Here is a 13,748-nt window from a genome sequence, read left to right as displayed (position 1 = left end):
CCCACTCAATCTGACAAGTGAATTACCGTTAAGATAGTTTGCCATATATTTTTGTGAGCATTTCTGCCATTTTATTTGTTGTGTTTTTCAGCATATTTAATGTAATTTTTTAGCATTTTTAATGTTACCAGTTACTTTAAAGTCTATAGTGCATTATATTTTTAGCATTTTATCACTTTCTTTTTTTAATTTTATTTACATCATATTATGTTCTAGGTAAACTGTCCTTCCTTGCATTTCTGTCATAGTCTCCTATATAGTAATGGAAAAATGCTAGAAAAACAACCATTTAAAGTGTTACAGACAAAAAAAAACTCAAAGTGCCACAAACAGATGCAACAATCTATAAGAAATGCTTGATGTTTTTTTGCAAGCAAAAAAAAGCCCAATAAAATCTACGTGTGAAGGAAGTCTTCATTTTTTTTGTTTAAGCAGTGCAATGTGTAAACTCTACATTTATTTATACTCTAGTAAATATTTTCCCCAAAATATACATTCAAAAATATGATATATGTATGGAAAATAAATAATATTCTACCTATACTGTATGTTAAATAGTTAGCTAGGTTCTGTGTCCATTCTTTGGTTCAGACTTTCTTTCCTTCACTGGTGTTTGGGCCTTAGTGTTATATTGTACACATAGGTCCCCCATGGCAGTTAAACTTTCTTCCACTGCTTTGGCAAACATGTCAGATGACGTTTCTTTGCAGTCACGAAAACTTGAAATGCAGAAGAGGATGTTTTCAGGCTGTGGGTTGTAACAGGCACCATATCCATTTGGCACGACTGGACCATAGCAGCAGAACATTTCCATTGTGGTAGGGACCTGAAAAGCAATTATAAAACCTTCACTGGAAATTATAGATAGCAATGTTTTGTCTGTTTAAGAAACAAATAACCCAGTTTGTAATAGTAAGTAGGATGAAACCATAAGATTACGATATCTTTAGGGTGTCTAATCCCTTAATCTCGTAAACAATTTTCATTTTTTTTGTTTTGTTTCTTTCCTGCCTTCCAAAAGCTATAACCCTTTTTATTTTTCCGTTCACAGAACCATATGAGGGCTTTTTTTCAATTTGTGTTTTCTAATGGCAACATTTAGATTTCTATAAGCTGTATTCGGAAGCTGTAAAAAATTGTTCATGGGTGGAATTGGAAAGAAAATGCAACTGTGCAATTGTTATATGAGTTTCGTATTTACGGTGATCACTAGGTGGTGAAAATTCAATTTCTTTTGTGGGTCAGTATGATTACAGCAATACCAAATTTATATAGGTTTGGTTATGTATTAATACTTGAAAAAAAAACTTTTAAAAGTTTAAAAAATGTCTTTGTATTGAAATATACTGACACCCATAACTTTTTTATGTTTACTTCGGTGGGGCTGTGTAAGGGCTCTGAGGTCCAAAATCTACCAATTCGTCCATTTGGATATTTTTTCCATTGCATTGTGTATATTTTAATAGTTTGGTTATTTTTTATATAGATAATGACATGCAAAATTTAAAATATCACCAAAAATTGAACCATCACATAGAAAAATAGAACCATTGCAGATCTCAATATACACTCACCTAAAGAATTATTAGGAACACCTGTTCTATTTCTCATTAATGCAATTATCTAGTCAACCAATCACATGGCAGTTTCTTCAATGCATTTAGGGGTGTGGTCCTGGTCAAGACAATCTCCTGAACTCCAAACTGAATGTCAGAATGGGAAAGAAAGGGGATTTAAGCAATTTTGAGCGTGGCATGGTTGTTGGTGCCAGACGGGCTGGTCTGAGTATTTCACAATCTGCTCAGTTACTGGGATTTTCACGCACAACCATTTCTAGGGTTTACAAAGAATGGTGTGAAAAGGGAAAAACATCCAGTATGCGGCAGTCCTGTGGGCGAAAATGCCTTGTGGATGCTAGAGATCAGAGGAGAATGGGCCGACTGATTCAAGCTGATAGAAGAGCAACGTTGACTGAAATAACCACTCGTTACAATCGAGGTATGCAGCAAAGCATTTGTGAAGCCACAACACGCACAACCTTGAGGCGGATGGGCTACAACAGCAGAAGACCCCACCGGGTACCACTCATCTCCACTACAACTACAAATAGGAAAAAGAGGCTACAATTTGCACGAGCTCACCAAAATTGGACTGTTGAAGACTGGAAAAATGTTACCTGGTCTGATGAGTCTCGATTTCTGTTGAGACATTCAAATGGTAGAGTCCGAATTTGGCGTAAACAGAATGAGAACATGTATCCATCCTCTGATGGCTACATCCAGCAGGATAATGCACCATGTCACAAAGCTCGAATCATTTCAAATTGGTTTCTTGAACATGACAATGAGTTCACTGTACTAAAATGGCCCCCACAGTCACCAGATCTCAACCCAATAGAGCATCTTTGGGATGTGGTGGAACGGGAGCTTCGTGCCCTGGATGTGCATCCCTCAAATCTCCATCAACTGCAAGATGCTATCCTATCAATATTGGCCAACATTTCTAAAGAATGCTATCAGCACCTTGTTGAATCAATGCCACGTAGAATTAAGGCAGTTCTGAAGGCAAAAGGGGGTCCAACACCGTATTAGTATGGTGTTCCTAATAATTCTTTAGGTGAGTGTATGTCCAAATTACATTTCTTTTTTGTCCTGAACAATATTTCAGTGCACTGAATTTGTATGCACAGTTTACCTAGTGGTCTTTTTTATTTTAATCACCTATATGCACACTGATCAATCTACAATTGTGTATATTTAGATATTATTGTTTACCTTTTATATCCAGCTTTACTCAATTGCATGTATTCAGCATACACTGAACACCTTATACATCTTATTTGCCTACAGCACTGATTATATTCAGCTTATTTATAGCAATGTACCCAGCCTGCATTTAGCACTTATTACATTTAACTTACTTGAAGCACCTAAGTGTATCTAGCTTGCATCTAGCACTTTAATACATCCAGTTTGCATACAGCACTTTAGTGTATCCAGCCTTCAATCAGCACTTTAGTGTATCCAGCTTGCACTAGCACCTTAGTGTATTCAGCTTGCACTAGCATTTTAGTGTATCCAGCTTGCACTAGCACTTTAGTGTATCCAGCTTGCACTAGCACCTTAGTGTATTCAGCTTGCACTAGCATTTTAGTGTATCCAGCTTGCACTAGCACTTCAGTGTATCCAGCTTGCACACAGCACTTTCATATTTTAGCTGACACATAGCATTTATTGTACCCAGCCTATATCTAGCACTTCTGTGCATTCAGTTCATATAGCACTTTAGTGTATTATATATAGCCTGCATACAGCACCTTAGTTCTTGGAACCTACACCAAGACAATACTTCAAACCGGATATACACGACAGTTCTCTTTCTATCCTTGTGTACTCAGCCATTGTATTTAACATTGTATGTATCCAGCTATAGTAATATATGCATCCAGCCTGCTCATAACACCTGGATATCAACTATAAAACTATTCAACCAGTCTATCAAATTGCTTTTATACCAGAAGTATAAATAAATAAATAAATACGTTTTTAAACATAATAACCTACTTCAGTTTCTACCAGATGAGAGTGTGCCATCACAACTACATTTTTCCCCAAAAAATGTTTATGCCTAGTTTTTCACATTTTTTGTATTTGTTTTTATTAGCAGAAAGTGAAACTTAAATAGTAACATAGTACATAAGGCCGAAAAAAGACATTTGTCCATCCAGTTCGGCCTGTCATCCTACAAGTTGATCCAGAGGAAGGCAAAAAAAAACCCTGTGAGGTAGAAGCCAATTTTCCTCACTTTAGGGGAATAAAAAATTCCTTCCCGACTCCAATCAGGCAATCAGAATAACTCCCTGGATCAACGACCCCTCTCTAGTAGCTATAGCCTGTAATATTATTACACTCCAGAAATACATCCAGGCCCCTCTTGAATTCCTTTATTGTACTCACCATCACCACCTCCTCAGGCAGAGAGTTCCATAGTCTCACTGCTCTTACCGTAAAGAACCCTTTTCTATGTTTGTGTACAAACCTTCTTTCCTCCAAACGCAGAGGATGTCCCCTCGTCACAGTTACAGTCCTGGGGATAAATAGATGATGGGATAGATCTCTGTACTGCCCCCTGATATATTTATACATAGTAATTAGATCTCCCCTCAGTCGTCTTTTTTCTAACGTGAATAACCCTAATTTTGATAATCTTTCAGGATACTGTAGTTGCCCCATTCCAGTTATTACTTTAGTTGCCCTCCTCTGGACCCTCTCCAGCTCTGCTATGTCTGCCTTGTTTACAGGAGCCCAGAACTGTACACAGTACTCCATGTGTGGTCTGACCAGTGATTTGTAAAGTAGTAGGAATATGTTCTCATCACGGGCATCTATGCCCCTTTTGATGCAACCCATTATCTTATTGGCCTTGGCAGCCGCTGCCTGACACTGTTTTTTGCAGCTTAGTTTGCTGTTTATTAAAATTCCTAGATCCTTTTCCATGTCAGTGTTACCGAGTGTTTTACCATTTAGTATGTACGGGTGACTTGCATTATTCCTTCCCATGTGCATAACTTTACATTTCTCAGTGTTAAACCTCATCTGCCACTTATCTGCCCAAGCCTCCAATCTATCCAGATCCCTCTGTAGTAGTATACTGTCCTCTTCAGTGTTAATTACTTTACACAGTTTAGTGTCATCTGCGAAAATTGATATTTTACTATGCAAGCCTTCTACAAGATCATTAATAAATATATTGAAGAGAATAGGGCCCAATACTGACCCCTGAGGTACTCCACTAGTGACAGTGACCCAATCTGAGTATGTACCGTTAATAACCACCCTCTGTTTTCTATCATTGAGCCAGTTACTTACCCACTTACAGACGTTTTCTCCGAGTCCGAGCATTCTCATTTTATATACTAACCTTTTATGAGGTACAGTGTCAAATGCTTTGGAGAAGTCCAGATATACGACATCCATTGATTCGCCGCTGTCAAGTCTAGAACTTACCTCCTCATAGAAACTGATTAAATTAGTTTGACATGACCGATCCCTCACGAAGCCATGCTGATATGGCGTTATTTGCTTATTTCCCATAAGATGCTCTAACATAGCATCTCTCAAAAATACTTTTTTAAATTGTGTCAGTTTTATAATACATAGTTTACAGTTGCCATGGCTGTGACATAATTGTGTTGTTCTATTTTATTTCTATCTTTACCTATTTATTTTATTTTTCACATTGTGCCCCCAGACAAGACCTTTAATGGGCATTTTTTCATTACACATTTTTTTTTATTGCTGATTTCCACTGAAACTGGGGCTGACATATTAGCCCCAGTCCCAGGGTAAATACACCCCCTGGAGACTCACTGAAGAGACAACCTAGGTCTGATAAGACCCAGTAGCTTCTGCAGTTCCCCAGCACACAGTGATTACATGATCGCTGCAATGTGAGCAGGGAACTGCATACATAGTGCTCATTGAGCACCATATGTGCAGAGATTGGGAAGGTAGAGACATTAATAAACCATCTCTTCCATCTCTTTTTTTTTTTTACATCGGACATTCTTTATTAAAGGTTTTTCAAAAATAGCCCCCACCCACTTTACTTCCCACCCCACCCCCTCTGCTTAGGTTCACAGCCCTAAAAGAGTGTCCATTCAAGCAATGCTTTCCTTCCACAGGCAGTCAGAAAACACATTTTAAAGACCAGTCCAACATTAACACATCTCACACGTCAATCCACATAAATGTCTACAAAAAACTGTAACCTAGCTCAAACTGTTTTACTGTCCTAAAAATTACTGTCAAATCAGATATTATTAATTTAACACATATAGGAAAAGTAGAGCCGCTATCCAATTGAACTCTGTATCGCATGATCAATTAATTAGCTTGGAGAAGTCTATCTACAATGAGTCTATGTCTTCCAATGGTAGGCAATCAGTTTGCCAGCCTGATACAAAAGTAGTATCAGAATGGAAAGCTAGAGACACTCCATACAGGCAATTCAGACCTATAACCAAGCAAGCAAACAAGAGGATCAAGTTCCACTGTGCAATCATACTGTGAACTAAAAAGGTTCACAACCTTCCTCCAGAGCCTTAGTCTATAGCTTCTCAACATGACATACATTCAATCTGTCTCTGGTGCTCAACATCTCTCACATAGTGTTTCCACTTTATATTTTATTTTGTAGAGTAGCAGTGAGGTTTTATATATCTATAAAGAAAGTATGACTCACTATGCAACACTTTGGGTAACAACTGAATTATCTCATCCAATTTATGGTCTACAAAGTCTAAAAATGAAGAATATATGTACGGCTGCATTGGCGTCTTTCTATTCTATACTTCGTAGGCATACCTCAGCTGCAGGTATTGGAAGAACTTGTTATATGGGATATTAAATTCCTGCTGAAGACCGTGGAATGTTCTAAAATGTCCATCCTGAAATAGTTGCGATATTTTTTGAATGCCTGTACTAAGCCATATCTCACATCTCATTCGTTTTGTGAATTCCGGGTACATTTTATTATTCCATATAGGAAAATACAGCGCATGAAGAAAATCTTCAGTTTTACTTTTTTTCACATTTTGTTATGTTGCAGCCTTGTGCTAAAATAAAAATAAAAAATATAATTTTCCCCCATCAATCTGTACTCAATGCCCTATAATGAGAAAGTGAAAACAGAATGTTTGAAATCTTTGCTAATTTATTGAAAAGGAAAAACTAAAATTGACATAAGTATTCAAAGTCTCAGACCCTTTACTCAGTACTTAGTAGAAGCACCTTTGTCAGTGATTAAAGCCTCCAGTCTTCTTGGGTATGATGCCACAAGGTTTGCACACCTGGATTTGGGGATTTTCTGACATTCTTTTCTGCAGATCCTCTGAAGCTCTGTCAGGTTGGATGGGTCCATTGTTGGACAGCAGTTTTCAGGTCTTTCCAGAGATGTTCAATTGGGTTCTAATCAGGACTCTGGCTGGGCCACAATTCACAGAGTTGTCCCTAAGCTACTCCTGTGTTGTCTTGGCTGTGTGCTTAGGGTTATTCTCCAGTTGGAAGGTGAACCTTCTGCCCATTCAGAGGTCCATTCATTAAGAATATCTCTGTACTTTGCTCCATTCAGCTTCCCCTCAACTCTGACCAGTCTTCCTGTCCCAGCCATTGAAAAAAATCCCCACCACCATGCCTGATTTCCTTCAAAGATGACACTTAGAATTGAGGCCAAAACCTTCAATCTTGGTTTCATATGACCAGAGAATCTTGTTTATTACAGTCAGAGTCCTTTAGGTGTTTTTTTGTTTGTTTGTTTTTTACAAAGTTCATGTGTCTTTTATTGTTTACTGAGGAGAGGGTTCTTTCTGGCCACTCTGCCATAAAGCACAGATCGGTGGATTACTGCAGTGATGGTTGTCCTTCTGGAAGTTTCCCCCATCTGCTTACAGGATCTTTGGAGCTCATCTTTGGGTTCTTGGTCATTTGTCTTACCAAGACCCTTCTTCCCTGATTACTGCACTTATTATAGGTTATTGAGTGCAGATTGAAGGGGAAAATTTTGAACTTTTTTTTATTTTAGAATAAGGCCATAACGTAACTAAATGTAAAAAAAAAGTGAAAGGGTCTGAAGACTTGAATGAATGCACCGTATATGGTAGATGGCTTCACCCCCATAGAATGTTTATCTCCAATCCATTTCTTATGAATACCCTTTTCCCTAAAAAAGGAGATATACTTCCTAACCTAACCACTTTAAAAGGTATTCAACAACTGGCTAGTGCTTAGTAAATGGCTAATCACCTTCCCAGCTGAGGTAGGTCAAGCAACCCCCCACCCCTCTAGGTGCTTTAGCTGAGCTGATACATAGTATAGCCATGATCCCTCCCCTCTCTGAATCTTCTCCAACCTAATTCTTGGAGTGTTCTTCTTTCGCACAAAATCTCTACAGATGCCATTAATTTTGCAAAATTTGTGGCATGCATACGGGGGCAGTATGCAATTGATAGAGGAACTGTTACATAAATATCAGGGCTGAGCAATCTCTTTTTAACCACTTCTGCAATGCTCCAGGTGGTCCGTGATTATCTCTGCAAGGACATTCCTGAACCTACTTGCAGAGTTAGAAGCTGCATGCTAATTGTGTAACTGCGGGAGAGGGGAGCCCATTGCCAGTGACAACTGGGATCTCCATAGAGAAGGCAACAATGTTTTTTTATTTTGCCGTCTCTATCACTGTATACACAGTGCTCAATCAACGCTGTGTATACAGAATAGAAAGTTGCAATGCTAGCAGCAATCGTGTTTGCTTGGGTCTGGGTATCTGCATGAGCTGCTGGGTTTTAGCAGGCCCAGATAAGCTCTGCAGTGAGGCTTTACAACATAGTAAATCCTTTGGGGGCTGTATTCCCCCTGTAACTGGGGCTAATATATCAGCCCCAGTTACATAAGAAATTAGCAATTTTAATAAAATATGCTGTTTAAATGCCCCCCAAAGGTCTTGTATGACCTTGTGGGGGACAGAAAGTGTAAAAAAAAAAAAAGAATAGCAAAATAAAAGAACATAGAAACATAGAATGTGTCGGCAGATAAGAACCATTTGGCCCATCTAGTCTGCCCAATATATCTGAATCCTATGAATAGTCCCTGGCCCTATCTTATATGAAGGATAGCCTTATGCCTATCCCATGCATGCTTAAACTCCTTCACTGTATTTGCAGCTACCACTTCTGCAGGAAGGCTATTCCATGCATCCACTACTCTCTCAGTAAAGTAATACTTCCTTATATTACTTTTAAACCTTTGCCCCTCTAATTTAAAACTGTGTCCTCTTGTGGTAGTTTTTCTTCTTTTAAATATGCTCTCCTCCTTTACCGAGTTGATTCCCTTTATGTATTTAAAAGTTTCTATCATATCCCCTCTGTCTCTTCTTTCTTCCAAGCTATACATGTTAAGGTCCTTTAACCTTTCCTGGTAAGTTTTATCCTGCAATCCATGTACTAGTTTAGTAGCTCTTCTCTGAACTCTCTCTAGAGTATCTATATCCTTCTGGAGATATGGCCTCCAGTACTGCGCACAATACTCCAAGTGAGGTCTCACCAGTGTTCTGTACAGAAGAAATCATTGTTATCACGTGCCACACTACAGCTTCTGGCCTGGCCCCTGGCAACCATACACCATACAGCCATTATTGAAAGGTGACAAAAAAGTATTTTTTGTTGCATTGTGCATGGTTTCAGGGGTCTTGTGGGAACACAATGTCCTTGCTCAACTGTGAACAACGGACTGTGTAAGTGAGTGCATCTTTTCAAAAGATATTTAGTAGACAAGGTTTAGAACATTCTGTTGGGTTGAATCATTTTCAAGAACTATTTATATGTTATTTGTGGAAGGCAATTTTCTAAATCCTCTTGTTTAGCCTTAACAGCCTCTAACAGTCTGCCAATCCTCCTTCATACTTCCAGCCTGGAGATTCAGTAAAGTGAGTTATTATACTGGTCAGTTGCTTGAATAATATTAGCAAGAGTAGAGTTGGCCGCTGTTTCCTCACTTGTTGTTTTTTGCATAAGATTCAGTTTGATTAGTGACCGGCCATTCCCTGCTGCTGGTCCTGGGAGCTTCACACAAAGCTCCATCTTGAAGCACATTAACATCTGCTTCCCGATCCCTCTCTTCAGACTAGGTCCTTGTGAAGCTGCTGAATTTGGCAGCCACATTTTCTTGCTATTCAGCAGCATGTCTGGAGCGGACAGAAGTAACAAGTGTGGCCCCATCTTGGGCTTTCTTCTCTGGCCATTCCCTAGCTTTGCCGTCCATCATGATAGCGGTAACTGAAGCAATTTTGGGAAGCCTCACACCTTGTTACACACTCGCAGGGGCCTCGAAATTAATGAGTTTTTGGCTAAGTTGCCAGATAAATTGCAGATACTAACTGGGGCTTTAACTTTTCACATAGTGCTCTGACCATGCCCCCTCCCAACTCTGCCTTTTGTGTTGAAAGTCCAGCTGTTCCTTTACTGTAAATTGCTAATATTGTAAGGAAGTGGTGAGATTTATGAGCACGTAAAGCAACTGGCACATATTAAAGTCACTCAAAATCATACTCCAAGGTGGATTTTAACTTGCACAATTTTTTTTCTTGGAGAGCTGTCATTAAACTTACTAAATGGATAGTCTACAAAGACAAGCTTCATTTCAAAGCCCCATTAACAATTGACCACTGAGCATTTTGTTGGGCTGAGCCACTTCTATTGCTATACTGGAAGATTTATTGCTTAAAGTGTAAATACACTCCTCAACATTGAAATTGCAACACCAAGAAGGACAAGCCGTAAGGTTATGCAATTCTAGGAAGTAGCAAATGTCGCTATGGTCATCAAATTATCAAATTTCAACCACCTAGCTCCAATCTGTGGCATGTGGAAGGGGTATAAAAGCCAGATCAAAAGCAAAGTTTTTAGCCACACATGAAACCTCAAAAATTGGATCAAGTCATTTGTAATGATTGTGGGATGCCTCTTGTTTGTCTATGTGCCAGTTATTGCCACACTTGAGAAGTTTTGAATATTTTGTTTCCATAAGAGCAAATGCTGAATCTGTGAATGATCTGCATATAATTGTTTTTGTCCAGGTTTAGTCCAGATAGCCGTTGACAGAGAGCGTATGTTTATATCAGAAGAAACAAGTGACTCTCTGACAGCTCTGGAGCAGATTTTCCCTGGAGAAACAAAGACGTGTTTGAACATTTCAGCCTTCTTCCCACTGATGGACTATTGGGTAGGCATCATAGAGCGTGTTTATGAATCTGCTGCCTATACACTGGCCTGAAATATCCTACCCAGCTGTAGACTTTGTTTGGATATTTCTCATGAATGCTGTTAAAACCACAAGTCTGATTCACCAGAGCACTCACATGGCCCCATAAGGGATTAGGATGAGTGACTCATTCTTTCAGGAAAAATAAAATAAAACATCATTGTTCTGCAGAGACCTTCGACATTCAATACCGTAGAAACATTCACACAATAATCCAGCAATGCTTGTCTTATCTGATTTTTCCAATAGGAACGTCTAAAGGGCCCTATACACAGGCAAAGAATCCACACTTGCGTTCATCACTTACTTGCGTTAATAAGCGGAATACCCCATTAAATTGATAGGCACTGATTTAAAGTGCCTTTCACACAACGCTTAATGAAAGGGGGATGAATGATCACTGTTAGGATTATTTGTCCCCTATTTACTTTACATATTGTTGGCTGCACATCTTGTTCAGGGTGTTGAGCTTCTGACAAAGAATAATTTTAAATGCTGCATGAAACGTGCAATCACCTGAAAAACAAGCATTTTGCTTGTTTGTTGGGTGAACGGCAGCACCTTTACAAAGGCCAATTATTAGGAACCATTTTAACATTTGTTCCTAAACATTGACCCAATCCTCAGCTATTGTAAAAGGACCCTTAAAGGACTTGTCCAGGTAAAACGGCTATGACAGCGCTAAAGCCTGCCTATTAGTGCTGGTGGCATCACCGGGAACACTGCTAGGCGGAAGCCTCCACCTAGCAGTGTACATTTGTAAACAAAAAAGCCCTTGCCCTTCGTGATACAGCGCAGGACAAGGGAGAGCATCGAGCATGAAATGCTCTGAAGCTCATCTCAGAGGGGCTGACTGGGTGAAGAAAAGGATATGTCCGGGTTCTGCTTTGAACCCAGACAACCCCTTTAATCTAAATAATCTTACAAAAATGAGAATGTTCTTATGACATCTCATCTGACTGATTGAGCAGTACATACTAATCAGCAGGCTGCACTGGTTTACTGTTTGGAAATGCTGTATGTGCAGGTATGTTGTTATATCAGCACAAGGACCTCATTTCACTCCAAGTACCCCTGCAATATCAGACGGCTATATTTAGTTTTTTTTTTAACTAGGAGGATATTGCATTTCTTTTGTTTCCAAGTGCAACCATACGCGTATATATTGTATGTGATTTTTTTCCCTTACTTAGTACCAATTAAATGACTATATTTTAGATAATTATTCTCCTACATTGTCATCACCAAACATTTCTAATACTACATGAAAAGACATAGCCACACATGCTGTTAAAAATATGTGATACTTTTTGAAAAGCTTACCTGGCTAGTAGAAAGTATAAATCGATTGCCCAACATGTACATTTCGTCTGCAAAAAGCTCTGGCAATTCCGTGCAGTGTTCTCGTGCCAGCTCTCTCAGCGCTAGTAAGTGGTTATCAATTGCCATCCCTGTAATGGCCTGAGAAAAGAGAGAAGATAATCTATACTGATATGTGTGGTTCTTCCAATTAGGCTGCTTTCACATGGCCACATGGTGTTCCGTGAAATGTGGTCCTGGACTGACCGCGGCTTATGTGAGCCGAACTCACTGCATCACAGTGATCTGTGATACTGTAAGTTTTAGCCCAACCACGGGTCTCCTGTCCTACACTCAAATGATGGTGTGAGTAAGGGACAGCAAAACCCAAAGTCAAGCTAGAACTTACAGCATCATTGATCACTAAGATGCAGCTAGTTCATCTTACATGAGACGAGGTCAGTCCTGGAAATTTGGCAGTCACACAGACTGCATTTCACGGACCAAACTCGGCCATGTGAAAGCAACCAAAATCATTTTTTTATGCAGATATTTATGACTCTTAAAAATATTTATAAGGGTTTTCTAGGAGTCCAGTATTAACGACCTATCCTCAGTATCTGATCTGATCAATATCTGATCAGTGAGATTCCGACTCCCAGCACCCCCGCCGATCAGCCTTTTGACGAGGCTGCAGTGCTCCAATGAGAACTGCAACTTCCTCACAGAATACCAAGTACAGTGCTGTACATTGTAGAGTGGCTGTGTTTGGTATTGCAGCCCAGGCCCACTTGAGTGGGACTGAGCTGCACATAGACCCTGCCACTTCAAACAGCTGACCAGTGGGAGTGCCAGAGTTGGATCCCCACCAATCAGATATTGATGTCCTATCGGGAGGATAGGTCACCAATATTGTACTCCGGGAAAACCCCTTTAAAGGGGTTCTCAGGGAATTAAGAAAATGAAAATACTTAAATATTACTTTATTAGAAATATGATCCCAAATACATTTCATTAGTTATAATGGCTTGTTTTGTCCAGGGGGCAGTCGTTAAGAGAAATAAAATGGCTGCCGTCCTATTAGTATGCACAAATCCTGTCCTAATCACACAGCAGGACAAGTTACTTCACAGCACTAAAGTAAACAGCTGCCTCATCCTCCTCTCTGCTCTACTTGTCAGGGATTATGATTAGAGATGAGCGAATCGAAGCTGATGAAGTGGAATTCGATCCGAATTTCAGGAAAAATTTGATTCGCAACGAATGCGAATTTCCTCACGCTTCGTGGTAACGAATCACAATTTTTCCTAAAATGGCGGCTAAAATGGCAGCTACAGGTGTGAAGACATGGGGCAAGGAACTGTGGGAAGGCTGGATGACCCATAATGCCATGCATGCAGCCAATCAGCAGCCAGACAGAACTGTGATGTCACAGCCCTATAAATACGACGGCCATCTTAGATTCAGACATTTTCCAGCGGTTTGAGTGCAGGGACAGACGTGAGAAGGCGCTAGGGAAAGCATACTGAAGGATAGGGAGGAATCATTTCACAGCATCTTAGTGCAGGGAGAGCCGTCAGAAGGCGCTAGGGACAGTGCTAGAAGAGCAATTTACAAGTGCAGGGAAAGATTATT

General features: G+C 39.6%; 1 protein-coding gene across 1 annotated transcript in view; it reads right to left on the bottom strand.

Moving 5' to 3' along the window:
* Positions 1–562: 562 nt before the first annotated feature.
* The window catches only part of CHAT (choline O-acetyltransferase), a 91,794-nt gene continuing 78,608 nt past the window's right edge, over positions 563–13,748 (bottom strand). The window contains exons 13-14 of the mRNA XM_040438407.1: positions 12,138–12,275; positions 563–826 (exon numbers count right to left, since the gene is read on the bottom strand). Coding sequence (XP_040294341.1) covers positions 563–826; positions 12,138–12,275 — 402 coding nt within the window. The remainder of the gene's footprint in view (positions 827–12,137; positions 12,276–13,748) is intronic.

This window comes from Bufo bufo, chromosome 6, assembly GCF_905171765.1.
Source record: "Bufo bufo chromosome 6, aBufBuf1.1, whole genome shotgun sequence".
NCBI lineage: Eukaryota > Metazoa > Chordata > Amphibia > Anura > Bufonidae > Bufo > Bufo bufo.
Note: the sequence above shows the minus strand (reverse complement) of the source record. Positions and strands in the feature narration are given on the sequence as shown.